General features: G+C 33.2%; 1 protein-coding gene across 7 annotated transcripts in view; it reads right to left on the reverse strand.

The window, feature by feature from the left end:
• bark (C-type lectin domain-containing protein bark beetle) overlaps nucleotides 1-20,802 on the reverse strand; it is a 46,246-nt gene that overhangs the window by 17,778 nt on the left and 7,666 nt on the right. For 5 of the 7 annotated variants that reach the window (XM_017613463.1, XM_017613466.1, XM_017613459.1 and 2 more), the window contains exon 2: nucleotides 6,532-7,525. In XM_017613463.1, coding sequence (XP_017468952.1) covers nucleotides 6,532-7,173 — 642 coding nt within the window. In that variant the 5' untranslated portion in view covers nucleotides 7,174-7,525. Of the gene's footprint in view, nucleotides 1-6,531; nucleotides 7,526-7,889; nucleotides 8,468-20,802 lie in introns of those variants that run through there. The other 2 variants (XM_017613465.1, XM_017613462.1) reach the window with 2 other exon arrangements.

Raw genomic sequence — 20,802 nt, forward strand, 5'->3', positions numbered from 1 at the left:
CGCCTTCTTCTCTTTTTCCTCAATGCTCAGAAATTGCCTTTTTCTTTCATTTAAATTGTTTGCTAATTTAAATAATATTACATGAGCCATCGCAACAACAGCAACTAATAACAATAACAATAAATAAAAACAATAATAAGTGACGTTAATTTGCCTTTCCACCATTAATTCATTCATTCTTTCCTTCATTTAGTTACTCATTAAATGAAAGCGCCAAATAATTTGACACATCAACTCCTACATCCGTCCATGCATACTTGCCATACGTAAGCACACAGAAACAACAACAACATCAAAACCGAGCAACCAACTAATCTAATTAACCCAACGCGACCCAGTGGCCGCCGTCTGTCTGTCAAGACAATCTCCAACAAATCAAACAACAAAAGCAAAAATTAATAAAGAAAAAGCCATCATCAAACGACACACATCAAGTCATGTACACAAATATGTAGCGAATTAAGTAAAGAGTGATGTTAAGTGAGTGAAGATATGCGCGCTAATAGGCCACGAAATGGGCAATAAAAAATAGGCGCGCGTTGTAAAGCCACAAAACGGCCGAACGGCGACGTAAAGCAGGGGCGTGTCACAAACGCCGCCGCATCCATCGCCACAGCTGTGAATCAAAGCAACTTCCGTTCGTGGAAAGGCCAGAAAGTAATAACGGCAAAAAAATAATAATAGCGGAAAAAAATAAAAACAACAAAGTCAACGCCGTGACTCAAAGCCAAAGTCGACATTTGCGACTTTTTAATTGGACAACAGCTCTGAAATTGCGCTTGCGTCAAATAGCCATTGACCCTAACCTAAGCTACGGCTAGTCAATGCCTACATATGTTGGGCTGTTTGGCTGTTATGCCTTTATGCGGTTTGTCTGTCGCACAACTGCCCACTTTGCGTTTGAGTTCATTTGGCACTTTGACTATTTTTGCCCTACCCCACCCAAAAAGTTGGTCTTTTGACATCGGCGCAGCGTGCGCGCAAGTGCGCAAGCTGTTAAGTATAGAGCAGATATGTATGTACATAGGTATGTACATTACGGTGGTCCGAAAAAAAGTGAAGTCGGATTTTTAACGCTCTCACCCCCGAGGATTGTTCTATACCAAAAAAATATACTCCCTTTTTATTTTGAAATAAAAAAAAATAGTTAGAGGTCGTTTAAAGTTTTCCATGTATTTTATATGGGGAAAAACAATATTTCATAGAAATGCCATAGAATTCTTTAAAATCAATATTTTTCGATCAGAAAACTATGTTTCTCTTCAGGAGACTTCCAATAATAATACTCAATTGTTTATTTTACCACTTTTGAATAGTGACAACTTTTTATAGATCCGCCAAAAAAAACCAGCAGAGGCAATGAGGGGGACCCATAAAAAAAATAAAAAAATGGGTATTATTATTGGCAGTCTCCTGAAGAGAAACAGAGTTTTCCGAGAAAAAATATGCTTTTCAAGAACTCTATACTGTTTACGAATTCTGTTTATTTTTTCATACGAAAAACAGGTTTATATTTTTTTGGCAGAGAGCAATCCCAGGAAGTGAGAGCATTAAAATGCCGCGTTTACTTCTTTCACATGCATTTTTGACCACCCTAATGCGCATATGTATGTACACATATTAAAGGCTTTGTTTACTTTTTCCGTCATATCATACAATAACGGGGCAGTGCAAATTACTGGAATATTTCTGTGTATAAAATGTGTGTGTAATATCGCTTTTATCGCAATGCACCTGTTATGTTTGTATTTCATGTTTATTTGTATTTCATTATCTATCACTCCACCTTGTATTCGTACACACATAAATAATAACTAAATCAGTTTACCCCACATTTAGAGCCCTTATCTATACATTCGCACATATAAATTGAGTTCGATTCGACGGTCTGTTTGATAACTTCGATTTAGTATTAATTTGGAGCTTTTTGCTAGTGCTAAAGAATTCGGATATGAATGAATGTATACCAAGGAAAATATTGCCATCCAAGCACAATACGTCTACCGTAACGATGGATCTGTTGAAAGCGCGCTTCCCGAAATGGTGTGTACTGTTCAAGGAGCTTTCAAAAATGTCCGGACAGATCTGACTCATGTTGGTGAACGAAATTCTGTAGATATTCAAAGCTACACAGGCAAATTAGTATTGTGAACAATGTCGGGTGCACTGGGTAGTATCTCTAGGTGGGCTAATCAGAACCAAGACAGAGCTGCTCTTGTTTACCAGGAAAACAAAAGCTCCCACTTTTTACTTTGAATCTATGCTCCAAGGCAAAATACCTCGGTATATTTCTTTATTCTAAACTTAACTGGAAAAGAAATGCAGAGTAGAGAGCTAAGAGGGGTCTTATTAGCAGCATACTATATGTGCCAAAATACTTTTAAGGAATCAAATAAAAGAGATTTCTTTAAAGGGAAAGAAGATAATTTTTCCTAGACCCATAGAAATTGTCTCGATAAGTTTTGATTTGAAAATTTTAGTCATTATAAACAATTTATGAAATTAACATGGCAATTCTGGCTAGGATAGTAAAAACTTTTACGAGCAGAGAGAGCTTTTACTCTGCTCGCGTCTATACAAAATATATAGAAAGCTTAAAAGAGCTATTTTGAGAGAAAGTACTTGTTTAGCTCGCGTCGCTGCAACAGTCGCAATGACCGATTGAGTAAATCACAGGCGTTCCGATCGAGAGATCCGAGTTCGGGTCCTCGGTCAGCCGATTTATATACTTTTGTTTTCTTAATAACAATTTATGCTTATTTTTTAATTTAATTATCTTTAAAATTTTAGAAGTTATTCTTTAAAAAACAGTTATATTTTTTTTATTTCATTAACCTTTAAAAATATTTTTATTTTTTATTTTTTTTGCTTTATTTTAATTTTATTTATTTTTGCTTTTTTCAATTTGATTTTCTTTTTAAAAAAGAAAAATAAATATATCTTTAAAATCCAATTTAACTATTTAAAACTTAGTTTCTTAAATTAAGTTTTTTCTTTCTTTTATTTTTAAGATGCTGTTCGTTTTAAAATAATATTTTTTTTTTTAAATTTCACATAGTTTTTAGAAACTCATTTTATGTACATTTTCTTTCTTACTTTGGTTTTCTTTTAATTTTTAGATCGTCGATTTTTTTGCAAAACCGCCCATCGACCAATTGCAAAGCCGAAAAAACAGGTTTTCTTTGAAGGCATTGTCTTGATAGGCGGTATTTTTTCTAGCTATTATTTTAAAAATCTGTTGTTTTATTAAGGACTTTACGATTTGTATGCATAAATCTCAATGCCTGGAGTTCAGGGTTACGAAATCTCTTTTTTGCCACGACTGCGATTTTCCTTTTTAAAATAAAAATATATAACTTTTTCACTTTTTTCTAGTTCTTAATTATTATTTTCTTTGCTTTTTACTTTCTTTTTGAATTCTACTGTTTTCATTTAGTTTTTAAAAGTATTTTTAATTAGTTTTACTTTATTTATTTTTTTACTTAAATTTTTTTTATTTATTATTTAAAAAAATATGTGTGCATATTTACAAAAAAAATAATTTTCTTTTTAAAAAGCTTATTGCTGAAAGGTGAACAGCATAACGCTTATACCCTCTCGTTAGCCGATCTTTAAATTACCCTTTTGGAAGACAGTAAAGAGTTTTCGAGATAGTTGACAGAATTGACAATTGTCTTACGACACGGCGGCCATATGAATCAGAATACGAATACAAATGTGACTGTAAATTTGAAATACATAGAAAATGCGCCAGAGGTGTCTTCCACCGTGAGAAAACATAGCCTAGAAAAACTTTAATTATTAACAGCTTATAAAGTTTTAGTAGGCATGGATTTATGCCAGAGGCACTTTAAAGCAGAATGGAATGAAGAGTCCATACAGAAGCTCAGTGCTGTAATGCATGGCAAAAGCATAATATTTAATGATTAAATTTTAATCTATGACCCTAGGCATCTAGGAACAGGCCTTTCAGATACCGATCACGTTTGAACTCTTATAAATATTGGAGGTTGAAATCTTCAAAATACTCAAGAAACTGGATTTAATCTCTAAAAATTTGTGAAATGAAGTTCTCTCGATTTATTTCTTTGAAATAAGCTCCTATATTTCGTGGCGCAGCCTCGGAGCACCTCTTTCTTCAAACGTGTATGATATAAACAGCTGTGACACCACCCTAAGCTTTGCTTTTTACACACAGTTATTCATTTTCATATATGTACATATATAAATATGTAAGCCTTATTGCCTTATCGCTCGATTGATAAGCAAGTTTCGATATCGTTTGCTTACTTTTGCGATTATTAAATCATTTATTTGCTATATAGTAATTTTTAACGTTTTTGTACAGGCAGTGTATTGACAGTGGAATTACTTGTTTGTATGCGTTGATAAAAATTGTGTGGCAACAGGTGAAATGGCAGGTGGATTCATACATATGTATATGCATTGTAATTACTGCAGTTCTACCAAAAATTTGGCAAAATGCTAAAACAATAAAAGCGATTGGAATAGAATCATCAGATTAGCAAGATGATGCATTATGAGTGAGGATGATTTATCGAAAACTAGTTCATCGATTAATCTTAATTTGTCGCCCCTGGTTCACTACAAAATCATTTTGCAATAATTATTCTTTATTGGTCAGGCCAGGGAAGATTTCATAAGTGTGGCTTCGGACCTGGTATATCACTTTTACAGAGCGTCAAATCTAGTAATAGTAGACCCCCACACCATATTTCGTTGATTTCAAAGGCGTTTTATGATATAACAAATAATAAAGCTGAATAAGGTACAGTACAGCTTTTAGCTCTATCAAAGCTGGGAAGTCGACGTAAGACCATGGGCTCTGCGGTTCTGAGTATGTTTATATCAGGACCTGGATGAAGGCAACCACTACAACCAATGTTGCCAGGTGCTCGGCATAAAAAATTCCCCACTTATTTTGGAAAAAAAAACGTCATTTACTTCCAAAAATCGTCATTTATCGAAAATGTATATGTATATATCCACGGATAAACCGGGTTTTTTTACATATTATTCATACAGTACTGTAATTGCCAGTTTCGACAGCAAATTAACTGAAAAATGAGTTTTCCATTTCTGTGAATTTTCATATTAAAATCTATTAAAAAATCGTTTTTCACATAAATTATTTCAAAAGTGGCAGTTTTAAATAAAAAGGCCCCTATTTTTGAAATTAAGAAAAAACCGGATACACCGCATTTTTTTTTTAATATTACACCTTGCCACAAAGACAAAAAAAATTCAAAACACGAAAAAATCAATATAATCACGAAACTATGGGCCAAATATATTAAAACTGTGTTTTTATTATTATTATTTTTTATTTTATTTATTTGAAAAAAAATCAGTGCAATGTAGAATAACAATATGGGTACAAAATAAGAGAGAACGAATATGTATTTAAAATGTGCTTTTAATAAATTTAATCTTTTTAAGTTAACATAGTTTGCAGGACGAAAATCGATGATAAGGTAGTGCGTATATTAGTCCTCAACCAATCGTTTTTTCAAAAAAAAAAATATTGCAAATGTTGAAGGATATTTAAGCAAAAAATTTGTAAAGGACATTTTCCACACCCATTCGTATCAAAAAATTTATTTTGTTATAATTCTACAGAATTGTTTCATTAATATGATACCCTTATTGTTATGCTACATCGCACTGAATTTTTTAAATAATCTTTTGAAATAATCGTATTTTTAAAATTTCTATGTCCTTTAAAAAAATCCTAACGTCAGAGAGAAAAACTAAGTACGCAGTCTTACTATAATTTACCCATAGTTTCGCGAATATATTAATTGTTTTTGTGTGTAAAATTTACTGTCGCACGGCGTTATTCATACCTAGTGCATTCGATAACAAAAAACCGGATTATTTGATGCTCAAAAAATCGAGATTTCAAAACAAAAAACCGCCGTAAAACATCAAATAAAACTGTTTTAAGCCGATTTAAAAAATACGGCTCACTCACCCTAATGTATACATACAGAAATGATAAAATTCTTTCAACGTTTGCCGAAATATTCGGTAAATTCATCATTCGTTAAATAATGAAATAACCGGAAACACCCGCCTGGTACTAGAAATTTGTCTTCCGAAAGCTTTCCATTTTTAAAGTTGAGGTTTTGGTTAAAAAAAAAACGTCATACCCGACCCAAAAAAAAACGTATTAGCAACACTGACTACAACCTAAAATAGGAACTCTGTCAATACGGTAAAATAGAATAAAGTTTATGCTCGTTAATGGAAATGGCATCATTTTTGTTTATGTGTCAGAGAAGCTGTCTGCGGAATGCCAGTCATAATTATGACTCAGCTACAACAAATAAAACAACACCTTAAGTAAATATTGCAATTTTCTTATCACTCACTTGCCTTGTAACACTACAAAATAGTAGCTCATTCTTACATTATAAAAATACCAAGTAAAAGGCAAAGCGCAGTTTAAAAAAAAAATATTAAGAAAATAATTTCGTAAAATATATGTACAAACAATTTTCTACTCACCACCGCATGCAGTACGCCGCGCACAGTTATGCCCACAGTGGGTGCAAATTCCACACGCACACCCGGTTCGATGATCAACCGAGCGCCCCTGGCCACTTCGATGTGGTGGCGCGCCAAAAAAGGACTTTCACTGAAACGCAACGTCCGCTCGCCATTAATTTCGCCACCCTGCAATTCGGTGTAACTTAATGCCGCCGCCGCTGCCGATAGCGATGACGACGACAATGTTGGCGATGACATCACTGGTTGCGCTGGCGCAGGTTCCACGAATTCCACCACCTCCAATAGTGGTGGCGCCACAGTGCTCGGCGCTGGCAACAAAGGTGTGAGTAGTTGTGTGCCGGCGCCATCTAGACTGGCGAACTCGATTTCGCTGCTGCTTTCTGCAGGACTGCCAACACCGCCACCACCAACAAGTGTGTTGCCTTGCAACTGCGCGTAGGTTGAGGTTGGTGCTACACAACAGAGCGCAGCAAGCCAAAGGAATGTGTAGCCGCTGTGGCGAAGGTGAAGGTGGAGGCGGCTAGGCAGTACTTGATGCAGTCTATGGCCGACCATTGGCGTCCCAGGTGGGCGCGCATTGTGTTGTGGAGTGGGCGCTGTAGTGGCGCCTTTGTGTTTGCTGCGCTTAGCAGCTGGCATTATTTGTTGTGTTTGTTGGTGTTGTTTATTTGTTTTGGGAGTAGGTTTTGTTGTTAAGAGCTTGGAAATTTGCAGTTTTTCCTACAACTAGCTCCGGAATTTCGGGGCACTTTCTTGCACGAAAAATTTTTTTGTCTCACAACATTAATTTTTTTGTGAAATTTATTAAATTTTTTTATACGTTTTTGCACTTGTTTGAACAAATTGTTCTCTTTATGGTTTTATAATTCACTTTAGCGCACATTTTGCACCTATTTTTTTTGTTTTTATTTTTTTTTAAGTCAGTTTTTGCATTCTAACTTAGCTTGCACGGCGGTTGGCACTCTCAACTCTCCAAAAATCATTAGCTCTGCTGCAATTTAGAAATTAAAATTTAAGATAATTATTTTTGGTGTTGGTTTTTCATTATTTCTTACTCCACTTTTTTTTTTAATTTTAATCACTTTGGTTTTAAATTTGTAAAATTTTCCATTAGCCAGAAAAAAATAATTAATTTTCTATTAATTTCCATTCACTTTATTTTTAACCTTGGTGAAAATTTCGTCATAGCCGCATTAAGTATACATTTTTACACAATTATATATATATATTTTTTTTTGTAATTTGATAACTCAGCTTATCAGCTGTTGTATTTAGTCATCGTCGACCAAGCATTGAAATTCCCTAGCTAGCGAAACGCTCACACACACACACACACACACACAAGTCCACATTACCTGCACCACTACCAGTTTTACCAACTTTATGCCGCACACTCTGTACTCCCCTTTACCGTGTCGGCCAATATAAACGCCGCCATTCATTCATTCACTATCGAAATATGCAGTAAAAAAAAACAAAAACAAAAACAAAGGCAACCATCAAGCGTTAGCCTACTTTGTTTGGATACGACTAGGCCCAAATATTCAGAAAACACGTCTATACGCAAAGAACCGTTACGAGCGACTAAACCCAACGAAGCGCGCAGCACTGCTAAGCCAAACAACCAAACGTCGAAACCAAACAACGACAATCAACGAAATCAACTCCCCAACTGGTGGTGGCAGCCAGTGGTGGCCCATTCGGTCGGTGTTCGGTGGCTGGTCGGTCTGCGTGTGTGCTTGCTTGGGCGGCAGTTTGGCTTGATTTTGGCTTTGGAGAGCGTAATTTGAGTACGCGGGAATACTACTCCCATTTAAATACTTTCATTGTTGACTAGTAGTTGGCCCCAAAAGTCACTTAACAACAGAACGCAGCAAAGTTGATGGCGAAATGTAAGAACAATAACAAGCGGCGCTGGCATATGTATGTATGTAAGTATGTAAGTTGACGACTCTCCATAAGAAGAAGCAGACAAAGAAGTCAAAGGAGAACACCAACTAGTGCAAGAACTTATTAATGCTAATGCCTTCAGTACAAGAAAAAAACAAAAATAGAAAACAACATTAACCAAACCGGAGTAGTAAGTAATAGTAATAACTGAAAGTAACTAAGTGCTTGCAATAACAAAAATAACAACAACGGCAAGTCGTAAGCTTTGCAAGTGGAGCAAATGTCAATGAGAGACAGCATATGTATGTATGTACATATGTACGTGTACCCAACGCAGTAAATTGCATGGTACTAAGGATGGCAGTGAATATAAGTAAACGGATTATCGATAAATCGAAAAGAAGGAAATCGAAAAGAAGGAAACATTGACAAAAGTAAACCAAAATTAGTAAAAAGGAAATTCTGGCAACTGTCTTCAACTCACCACAGTCTTTCGCAAGACTATTTGAAAGATCAGCAGTAGAGTGGTCCGAAAATCAGTGAAGTTGAAATTTTAATTTACCTTTTCGAATTCTGATAAACGCTACGCTAAGTTTCCGTCGCCAAAAGTGTTCTAAATAAAAAAGCAGTGAGGCCTAAAATAATTAGGAGCATTTAACCAGACGTCGCAAGTTTTGTAGATTTTTGGCGACCAAAATAAGCGATAGCGAAGGTAGGAATCCGGCTGCTTCCAGGTCTAGCGTAATTTGGTTTGTCTTTTAGCAATAAGTTTTCTAAAATTTAAATGAAAAAAAAATATTTTTAAAACAATAAAAACTAAAAATTAAATTCAATAACTTAAAACGCGGAAATAATATAAAAAATAACTTTCTTAAAATTCAATGAACTCGATAATTTTTTTACTACATAGAAAAAAATCTAAAAATTAAAAGAAAAACGAGATTAAAAACAGGGTAAAAATTGAATTAAAAAAATAATAATAATTTACCAAAAATTAAATGAATTTAGAAAATATGCATCGTTTTGATACAATAAGATCTTAAATAAATAAAAATAAGTTAAAAACAAAAAAAAATCAAAATAAGTTTCTATTTGGTTGTTTGTGTTGTGTATGATGTATTGTGGAGCGATCTTCCGTCATCCCTTGTCAAATTTGGTTTGGAGACATACCGGTTTCGGCGTTGTGCCATCTTCATTGTAACTTTTCGTTCCTTCGGAAATTCGTTCCAAAACAAATAACGTTACCACCATGTCGAAAAAATCAGCGAATACTAATAAATATAAAGCAAGTGCGTATTTTTTTCTTTTTAAAATACTACGTATGGATATTCTAAATTCAAAAGAAAATGAATTATAAAAAATATAAACACAATAAGTTTAAAAAAATTGTATGGAATTAAACAAAATATTTTTCTTTTTAAAAATTAAATTAACAAAAAAAAAATAAAATCAAAAAATAAGTTCCTAAAAATTAAATGAAACTAAACAAACTCATTTTCTTTTTTATAACTGTGAAATCTAAAAATTAAATAAAACTCAAATTAAAAAAACAACTTAAAACCAAAAACTATTAAATAAGTTCCTAAAATTATACGAAATTAAATCAAAATAATTTTCTTTTTAAAATAATACAATCTAAAGACTGAATGAAAAATAAATAGAAAAAAATCAAAAAAGGAATAACAATAAAATTAATTCCAAAATAATTAATGAAACGAACGGAAGAAATTAATTTCTATAAATTAAAGAAAATCAAAATAAATGTTTTCCTTAAACCTTAAACAATAAAATTTTAAAATTAAGTAAAAAAAAGAAAAAAATAATAAAAATGAGAAAATAAGTTCACATTAAAAATTTTTATTGAGCTTGAGGCCGTTTTTAATGAAAAAATTTTGTGAACAAAACGCCAATTTACATTTTTATAGTTGGCTTAACAAAATGAAAATGTGAAAAAGGCAACAACAGTTTACATGATGAACTTAGCTCAGTGGGTAGGCTGCTGGATCGAAGCCCATTTGAAGAAGTCTTATGAGGAGATGTGGGATTCGAAATAGCTATAACTTCTACCAAAAATGTAGATTGTCGTCTTTTTGACTAAACTTTTTCATTAAAAACGGCCTTAGGCACGATAAATTTGTTGAATATAATTGTAATAAGGCAATAAATAACAAAAATAACGAAAATGAGCTCACTAAAGTTAAATAAAATTAAAAAAAATAATGTTGACCTTTAAAACAATAAAATTAGATAAAATGTAAATTTAAAAAAATTAATTTAAAACAAAAAAATATTTAAAATAATTCCTAAAAAATGAAGTTAAGTTTAATAAAATATTTTGTTTTTAACAATAAAATCGAAAAATTAAATAAAATTTCAATAAAACACAATTATTAACAAATAAGTTTCCAAAAATTAAATGAAATAATCTTTTTTAATAATATACATATTCTTAAAATTAAACGAAAATTAAATTAAAAAAATTAAAAAAAGGAACAAAAACAAAATAACATCCTCAAATTAAACGAAATTATACAAAAAAAAATACTTTTCTTTTTAAAACAATAAAATTTCGATATGAAAAGGAAATGAAATTAAAAAAAGTAAATTGAAAAGAAAAAAAAAAGTTTCTAAAAGTTAAAGAAAATTTAAATGAACGTTTTTCTTAAACAAAAAAACCTAAAAGTTAAATTAAGAAAAGAAAAAAATAATTAAAAATAAGAAAATAAGTTTCTAAAAATTATTTGAAATTAAACAAAATAATTTTCTTCCTTAAAACAGTTAAATCTAAAATTTTAATGAATATTTAATTGAAAACGAAAAAGATCGATTTAAAAAAAAACAAAAAAAAGGTTTCCGCTGTCCTAGAATTTTAACTCGAACTCTCGAATGGTACGCCAGTGCTCCGCTCACTCCGCCATTGCGACTGTTGGAGCTTTTCACCATGAAAGTTGTTAAGGGAGTTATTTTGGTAAGACGTTTGTGCCAGAATAAACAAAATCTTTGAAACCAGCTGGCGTACTGTCTTTCAATTGTCTTACAAAATACTTTCTTAAAACTTAGCCAGAGTTGCCATGTAATCAGTTTTGAAAATCCCCATTTAATAAAGAGTCGGCGGCACTCCTATTTTGAAAAAAAGGGTTATTATATGCTTTTATTCACATTACTATTTTCGGTGATAAAGTTTATTTCCTTTTCTGGTACATTTGAAATCATAATGTTAACGCGAAGGGAGCTGCGGCCAAAGGCTAGTCATCTACATATGTATAATCTTTAGTATATTCCATATCGTGTTTGTTAGACATTTCGCCCAAAAATGATCGGAATACTATTCCGCATAGCTCTTCCGAAAATGCGTTGGTAGAAGGACGCGGCGGGCTTACAGCTGTACACACACATACATTCTTATGAGGGGAACGTAAACTGTAACTGAAAATAAAAGCAAAACCAAAAAAATAACGGTTCCAGAAACAACTAACCCACATCTTCATAAATCTGTCCATTTGTAGGTACATATTTATGTACATATGTATTTCAGTATCTGACCATTTAACGATCGCATAATGTATTTATTTTTCCAAGCTTTCCTTTTTTAGTTTTGTTTTTTGTTGTTTTCCCCTATCTTTGTCATGTCATTTTCCTTACCTTCTCATCTAATTTGTATGTTTTCCATGTAATTTTTTTATGCAGTCTTCTTTGGACTTTCTTGTGTTTTTGTTTGTTTTGGGAAATTTATGCTTTTAAAGCGGTTTCTTTGGTAACTGCTATTACCGTTGTTTTTGTTGTTGTTGTTGTTCTTGTGCTGCGATTTGAATAACTGTAAAGTTGTGGGCTGCATGACCGACCGACCGCTTGCTTGTGTCAATAGTCAGCGCTCATAACCGGTCATCGACGGTCATTCTACATACAAACATACATAAGTACATTGTTGCCATTGTAGCTGGGGAAGGTGTGTCACACACAGAAAGAGTGAAACACGTAAAAGGGGCAAGCCAACTGTTGCAACACAATGTGACGTTGCATTTAGCCGGTAATCGTCGCTATCTGGTTGACCGATTGGCTGAACGACTGGTTGTTGTTGCACGAATGCATATCAACAACAAAGAGGCAGTACTGTGATNCGCTTGCTGAAACTGGTTTATGCTTACTCACAATTGACCCGAACGATGAAAGTAGGGGATGGAAAGTATTTGCGCGGCGATCGGATGTCTTGTTGGGCCGTTTAAATGGAATTGCGCAGGAGTCTAGTATGTATGTACAGGGTGGGACAAATAAGACCTACCAATGTTAAACACGTATAGCTTCTTTATTTTTTAATATTATTGTTATTTTCTTTCTGCATGTTATAGTTAATCTCCTCCTACACAATTAGCCACACATATTGATTTTGGTAGGTCTTAGTTGGCCCACCCTGTATTTCTACGATCGTATGCAAATGTATGCTCACGCATGGTGAGCAATGCAAGTAGGCATACATATGTACATATGTATGTATGTATGTAACACATTTTGGTTACCTCTAAAAGTCGGATGTAAACAACGGTGGGTTTATTCGATTAAAGAGGTAAACAAAAATACATATGTTGATGCATACAAACATTCATATGTTCATACATATGTATGTGGGTGCGCTTTCACAGTTTGTTTATTTTTTTCTATCGATATCGTTATCACTATCGATAGTTTTATGTCAACGCTTCTGCACAATTGTAGAGAAATGTATTACACATAAGTATCGATTACGATAGCGAGTGCAACACTCAACATATAGTTGGCATTAGGTATAATTTATCGATTGCAAAAAAATTTCGATATCAGTGATGCTAACCACAACGATAACGATAAATTATCGGTAGTAACGATATCGATACCATCAAAGTGCTGATAGATAACGATAACATATCAATAAATTATCGAAAATATTAAGGACATAATTTTTATCGATAATTTATCGTTATCGGTATGATTAAACTGTGAATAGTTAACGTTTTTATTATCACAAATTTTTTGTTATCGATAAATATAGAGATAAGTTAATCATAAAATTGCTAAAGACGTCGCGAAAATTTTTCGGCTATTATTAATGATAACCGTTTAGGCTAGTAGCCTAAACTCATTAATTTCCTACTGTGTAGTCGCGCTTCCAAGTGAAAGTGCAACATCATTTTAAGCACATAACCGTCAACCTTCCAATAGTTCACCAAACCAAAAGTTTTGTTCCGTTAAGAAATATAGAATTTGATAAAAACAGCGTCAACGGAGGACTCACGCAGCAGCACTAACTTATCGATGAAGTAACGATAACATTGTTATCAGTAATTTATCACTATGGGTGTGGCAAGATAATATTTTCGACAACTCTAAAGAGTGCAGACTCTCATGAAATAGTATCCGTAGGGCACAAATAAAACCTAGCTAACAAAAGCGAGCTGCTTCGAGTTCCGTCGGCCGACAAGCTTCTCTCAGTTACAAAAAAGAAACGGTTGAGTAAACCCTCTTTGAAACAAACCAGACATATAAATGTACATAACATTTCCGTACTCGTTCGGGATTAAAATGGTACACTTAGCCCGGTTGAAGGAATGATATCAGAAGTGGTATTAATCCTTCGTTGCGTTGAGTACAATCCTGGAGATAAATTTTCATCTCCGCGAGAATGGCCACTAGGTTTTGATTTAACTGATTGGCATGAATATTTTTAAGTCCGCGGATCGCCTAGGTGTGCCTATGCCGGTATCGAGTCATGTCATTTCGACATCCATTGCTTCCCGAATCCTTCTCGAAATCGATACTATATTTTGCCTTTAATGAAATAATTATTCAATAGTTTGAATGGAATGGAATTGTGGTAGACCGGAAAAGGCAAAATTTATTCAGAACACTCAAGTATGGTTGCTCACTGCAGATCCGGATTTCTATCTATCACTGCAGAACCTGATTTGGTGTCACTACTACCTTTTGCCAATTATTCATTCTGCTACCTTAAGTTACCTCAAAGATTTGCGATTGAAAACCCGTTGTCATTATACCTAAAACAGAAAGCCATCTAAAGTTACCCCCCATTTTCTGTAGTAGTTATATCCAATGGTTACTCATGGCAGAAATCGAATTCAAAACTCTTTCTAACCATTAACCACTTTTTTGTTAATGAAATTACAAAATAGTCACACTGCCATATATCGCAGCATTAAGTATGTCTGTGTGGGCGCCGCCTCAAAGTCATTGCACAACAAACAATAAATAAAATTCAATAACCCAACGAATTTGGGCATATTGAATGCATCGGAACGTTTTGTGTGTACTGATGCGAGTTTAAAGTAGTGGTGGAATGTCAACTGCTGTGCTGAATGTCAAGCCCGAATTTTCGGATGATTTAAGGATCTGGATTCTCTTTAACAGCCCTCAAGCTACTACTTAAAGCCGTGCAATGGCATAAAAGGTTTTGTCTACCTTTTACATCTGCATATGTTCTTGCAACTATTTAAGATAATGGATCGGTGTTTCCACCCGAATCTTTTGGCGTGTAAGCCAAATTGGCATTAGTGGTTCCTATAAGGAAAGCATCTGCTCCTTAGTTTAAACTAAACAGCAACAACGTCATCAGCTTTGCAATTACCATCAATATGAAGGAGTCCAGGCACCCGGAACTAATGTGAGAGTCTAAAAATTTTGAGCTGTCTGTTCTGTCTTGTTTCCTCTCTGAAGACCTTTGCCCTGGGCAGTGGCCGTGCAGCAAAATACTCCGCTTAGGTTTGTACAATTCGACGGGCAATTTCTGTATAAGTAGGTATGACAAGTGTTTCTCGGCTTTCTTTCTCCGCTCCGCTATGTGGTTAGCTTTCTCATGCCATGAAATATGGTATGCTATAAAATATGAAATATATTTTGCTGAGAATTGTATACCTATGTGTGTATATGACAAGCAGTAAAATATAGTTTGCTGTGAAATAGCTGTGGTATGTCTTGAAATATAGTATGCTATGAAATATTGAATGCAATAAAATATGGCATGCTATAAAATATGGTATGCCATTAAATATCATATACTTTAAGATAAAGTATGCTACGAAATGTAGTATGAAATATGGTATGCTATAAAATATAGCTGATGTCTATCTAGTATTATATTAGAATTTCTATAATCCTAATTCGGGATTAAACAGTTTTATCAAGCTTTTTGCGCCGAAAATGATCGCTGATTTACAACTAGCTAATATGGTCTTTCAATGTCGAATAGCAGAAGCTTAAGATTTTCACTTTGCTGAATTTTTTATTCTTGTTAAGAGAAACAATGATATAAAGTAGAAGCGACCGTATTAGATATATTTTTTCGACTAATAGCAAGCAGTCAAAGTTTTCTTCAAATTATAGAAGTTGTTACGTGAAGTAGAAAAAAGTTCTTTTGGAAAATTGCGGTATTGTCATCTCTAGTTAGTAAGCACACATGTATGTATTTATGTATTACATAAATTAGTAAAAATCTAACAGCTACTGCGTTTGTGTGTATATATGGCTAGCCAAAGCCATTAGAACAAAGGTGAATGTGTGGCCACGGTCAGTATAGAATAGAATACCGTTATGAAAGTGATAACGACAAAGTACAAATAACAAAAAGTATACAACGTAGCGATGAAATACGTACAGAGTATACTCATAATAACCATTTTTGGAGAATGTAAGAGAGTGTATACTATACTTAGTATATGAGCGAGTGGACATGTTTATATACAAGTATCTTAATATACAGTTGGGGGCAAAATAATAGCAGTAAAATTCAATAGATGCTGCTGGTAGCTTTTGTTTATTTATTTATTGTTAATTTAAAATATGGGTAAATATGTATCAGAAACCGCATAAATAAAAGTTTCAAAGCTTGCACAAAATTCACAAAAGTTAATTAAACTTAGAACTTTAGAAAGATTTGGAGTATGCAGTTTTATAGCCCATTTTAGTATAATAAAGTGCAAGTTTCAAGTCGCTAAAAAATACCATTAATTTTTTTGAATTTTTTAGATTTTTTTTTTTTTGTTGAGGGTGTGCGCATTTTCTTCCATATGAAAATAAATTTGGTTGGGCTACAAAACTGCATACTCAAAATCTTTCTACGAAATCCAATTTAAAAAATCGAAATTTTTAAGAAATTTTTTTTAAGTTTAGTTCATTTTTATGAACTTTGTACGAGCTTTGAAAGTTTTGTTTATGCGGTTACTGATACAGATCGACCCATATTTTAAATGAAAATTATTAAAAATAAATAAATTTACCAGCAGCTGTATTTTGAATTTTACTGCTACTATTTTGCTCGCAGCTATATATATGTATGTATGTATGTATGTACATGCTTACATTCACATGCAGGTTTGTAATACATACTTCCAAGTTAATAAATAAGCACCCAAAGCGCTGATGAGCAGACACTCGATATTAGTAAGAAAAAGTATGACTAAGCCCAACAACAACAACAACAAGGCGCACTAACCTAAACTTTATTTTTATTGTTTAAAGTGACGTCTTTCAAATGTTTTACATAAAATTTATGCGCTGATAGTTAAACGTTGTAAATAGTTATTTCAAGTTTTTAGTATATATGTATTGTGTGAATGACCGCAAATGGTTTATGTGTTGTGCTCGTGTGTACGCTCAGGAATGCAACCGTATGCAAATGCAATACAATAAAAAAATCGAATATTTCAAGAAACATTGACTGCTGCCTGGCGAAAGAAAATTTTCTTGCATCTTTTTTTATGGATTTTTTCTTATTAGCCACACTTTTCTCTCAATAATTTTTTTTTACTTCTTCACACACTTAAAGCGCATGGACAGACATTAGCCAGCTTCCGCTGGAAGTTGTTGCGTGGTCAATTTACACTTCCGCTATGCATCCCGTGGGACCGATCTGTGTGTGTGAGAGTGATTTCCTCACTTCCGTTATATACATACATACGTATGTACTGGTGCTAGTACCACTGTTGCCATGGTGACGCTGATTTTGTTTTTGCTAATGCGCGTTTATTTGCAATATGATTAATCGTAGTGCTATTGATATCGCAAATGTAGGAATGTGGAAGTATGTATGTATGTATGTTGCTGGCTTAATTATGTAGTTGAGCACAAGAGTATGTACGTATGTAACTACATTAGGCATTTGACTTTTTTAATTAAAAGTACCTAGGAAGAGAGGACAAGGGATATTGAGAGACCAACGAAAATAACGCGTTTGTCTAAATTTGGTACAAAAAGTTCCCACGGGGAACTCCGAAATAGAAAAAAAAATTTTACTAAAAAAATTTTACTAAAAAAAATTTTGCTTCCTAAGCTGCACATATGAAAATTCTATATTTACAGCCTTATTATCGAACGATTCTTCTGCAAAGGAATGCTTTAAAAATTCCAAGTCAACAGTAAATTTCAAAAAAATCAAATTCGAAAATTTATAATTTTCAGTAAAAACAAAAAATATGTATGCAAGTATGTCCAATTTCTAAATAGATATGTAAGTACAAATTCTAAAAGTCATGTTCAACTAACAAATTGCCAAAATTGCGTGTTCAGTTTTCAAATTACCAAAAATTTCGAACCAAAGTTTTAGTGACCAAAACTGTGTGTCCAATTTTTATAAACAATTTGTGTCCGGTTTTTTAATTTCCAAAATTTATGTCCAGTTTATATAGTTTTAAAAATGTATGCCCAGTTTTTAAAGTCTAAGAATTTATGTCCAATTATTACTTTAAAGCGATAAATTAATTGCAACTTTTTATAACACGATTTAACACTAGAAAAAATATATGTGAACTAAAAAAAATTATGTAAAGTTTATAAATTTTTGTGTGTGCACTTTTCAAATAACTAATAATTTATGTCCAGTCTTTAAATGAGATTAATCTTTAAATTACAAAATTTCTGTCTACCAAAAAGTTATGTGCAGCTTATAAATTGAACAAAAAAACAATGATGTCCACTTCTTAAATTGCGAAAAATGTATCCCCAGCGAAAAATTTTGTCCAGCTTTTAAATGACCAAAAATGTATGTCCAATTTCGAATTGTCAAAAATGTGACCAAAAGTTATAGCACACATTTTTGAACTTTCTATATTGATGTCATGTCTTAAAAAATGTGCTATTAATTTTATTTTTTATTTTTTTAATACTAGAAATTATTTTGTTAACTGCATTTGATTACTTAGGTAAGAAAGCTCATTAGTAAACTTTCTTGCATGTCTTTAAATATTCTTCAATCTACTGTTTTCATATTTGTACATACATAAATGCATATATGTATGCACAATAGGGTGGTCCAAAAATGCATGTGAAAAAGTAAAGTCGGAGTTTTTATGCTCTCACCCTCTAGGGTTGTTCTATACCGAAAAAATATAGCCCTATTTATTTATTTTGAAAAAAAAAAAAATATTTAGAGGTCGCTCAAAGCGCCTAAAGTTGTCCATGTATTTTATATGGGGAAAAAACATCTTTTCGTAGAAATGGTATAGAATAGTTAAAAATCAATGTTTTTCTACCATAAAACTCTGTTTATCTGTTGGAGATTCCCAATAATAACACCCAACTGTTTATTTTACCATTTTTTCATCCCAACTATAATTTATGGGTCCGCCAAAAACCCCGAAAATGCAAGTGGGCGACCAATAAAAAATCGTTAATATTAAAAAATTATTAAATAAACAATTGGGTATTATTATTGAAAGTCTCCGGAAGAGAACGAGAGTTTTCCGATCAAGAATATTCGTTTTCAAGAATTCTATACCATTTCTACGAAAATTTTTATTTTTCCCTTATAAAAATACATGGAAAACTTTGAGCGCTTTGAGCGACCTCTATATATTTTTTGATTTCAAAATAAAAAAACAGGGGTATACTGGTTTTCGATATAGAACAATCCTAGGAGGTGAGAGCATTATAATTCCGATTTTACTGTTTTTGGACCACCCTAATTCAACAATCATATAACTACATATGTACGTATGTATGTTCTTCATGCATCTAAATTTGTACATACCTCATATCTTTTTTTGTTAGAGAAGTTTCTACTACATTCCCATACACATTTATACTCCAATCTTTATATTCTGCAATTTCGCAATCTCCATTACATAAATGAATAATATGCAATTTGTTTTTTGGTGCGTGACGCTTAGTTTAGAAGCTTCGTAATTGCAGAGATTTGTCTGTACAAACTCATATTTATATACATACATATGTAGTATAGGTACATATTTATGTATTTATTTACAGATGAATGCTCAAGCAAGTTCACTAGGCCTAAGTTTAAAAACCAAACAAAAATTTTGAAACCTTGAAAAATATCGCAATGATTGATTCGATAAGAACAAGTACTTAAATAGGGCATTTATTATACACAATTCTTTTAATTTCGAGGTGATATCAATTATTTAATTAGCAACGAGAGTCAAGAGCAACGCTGAAGTTTAGGCGTAACGTACGCTTAAAAAAAAAAAAATAATTGGCGCTCACACATTTCTTTGCACATTGCAATTAAAACGGTAGACAACGGCAAAGCTAAGAGTATAATTTTGCCAAGAGCTCGATTTGTTGGTTATTGATTGTCATTTCAACTTATACCATTGATTGCACCATTTGAAAGGAGCGACCTCTCTACTTTGGTATTACACACAGGTACCACATTAAAAACAGGTCTGTATCCAAGCGTAATGGAGGGAGGTGCTAGTGGCTACAACACTGCAAACGATTTTCGACCTTTCAGTATCTCTTACCCTCTCCTCAAGGTGATTTAGAGACTTTTGAGTCTGTAGATCACGCGTTGCCTTACTTACGATTATTTCAACGATGTTCAATATCATACAGCAAAGATAGGTCGTCCTGGCCGTAGGGTAGTTCATCTCAAATTTGCACTCAACGATTGATTTTCATGCTGGCAGAAAAGAGCGGTCTTCGGCTTAAACTCTCAAATACTAAACTGGTTCTGCTCATGAAGCTATATATGATCTTAAATGGTGCTACGACCGCAGATAATATATTGGGTAGACATACCCAACGATAGTTAAACCTATTTTGTCCTATTCTGCCTTGGTTTGGTAGGAGGCAGTTGACACCAAATCCTATATAATAAAGGTGAAAAAGGCACAACGACAAACGGGTTTAAAAACGGGAGCAATTGGCTCGACTACCCAAGGGGCATACGATATACTTCTGGACATCCCACGCATAGACATGCACAAACATACTTGAAATACTCTTCAGCTAAGAACGCCCTGAGAGCTAGGGTATCGCACAGGATGCGAGTCTCACCCACACAGAAGTAACAGAAAACTTAGTATCGTTTTAAACGATGACCTGCGTAAATATCAACTGGTACATAGCCGTCAATATATAATATATCTTGAAGCC

This window comes from Rhagoletis zephyria, unplaced genomic scaffold (genome assembly GCF_001687245.7).
Source record: "Rhagoletis zephyria isolate East Lansing unplaced genomic scaffold, Rhagoletis_zephyria_1.1 Rzeph_scaffold_00668, whole genome shotgun sequence".
Classification (NCBI taxonomy): Eukaryota; Metazoa; Arthropoda; class Insecta; order Diptera; family Tephritidae; genus Rhagoletis; species Rhagoletis zephyria.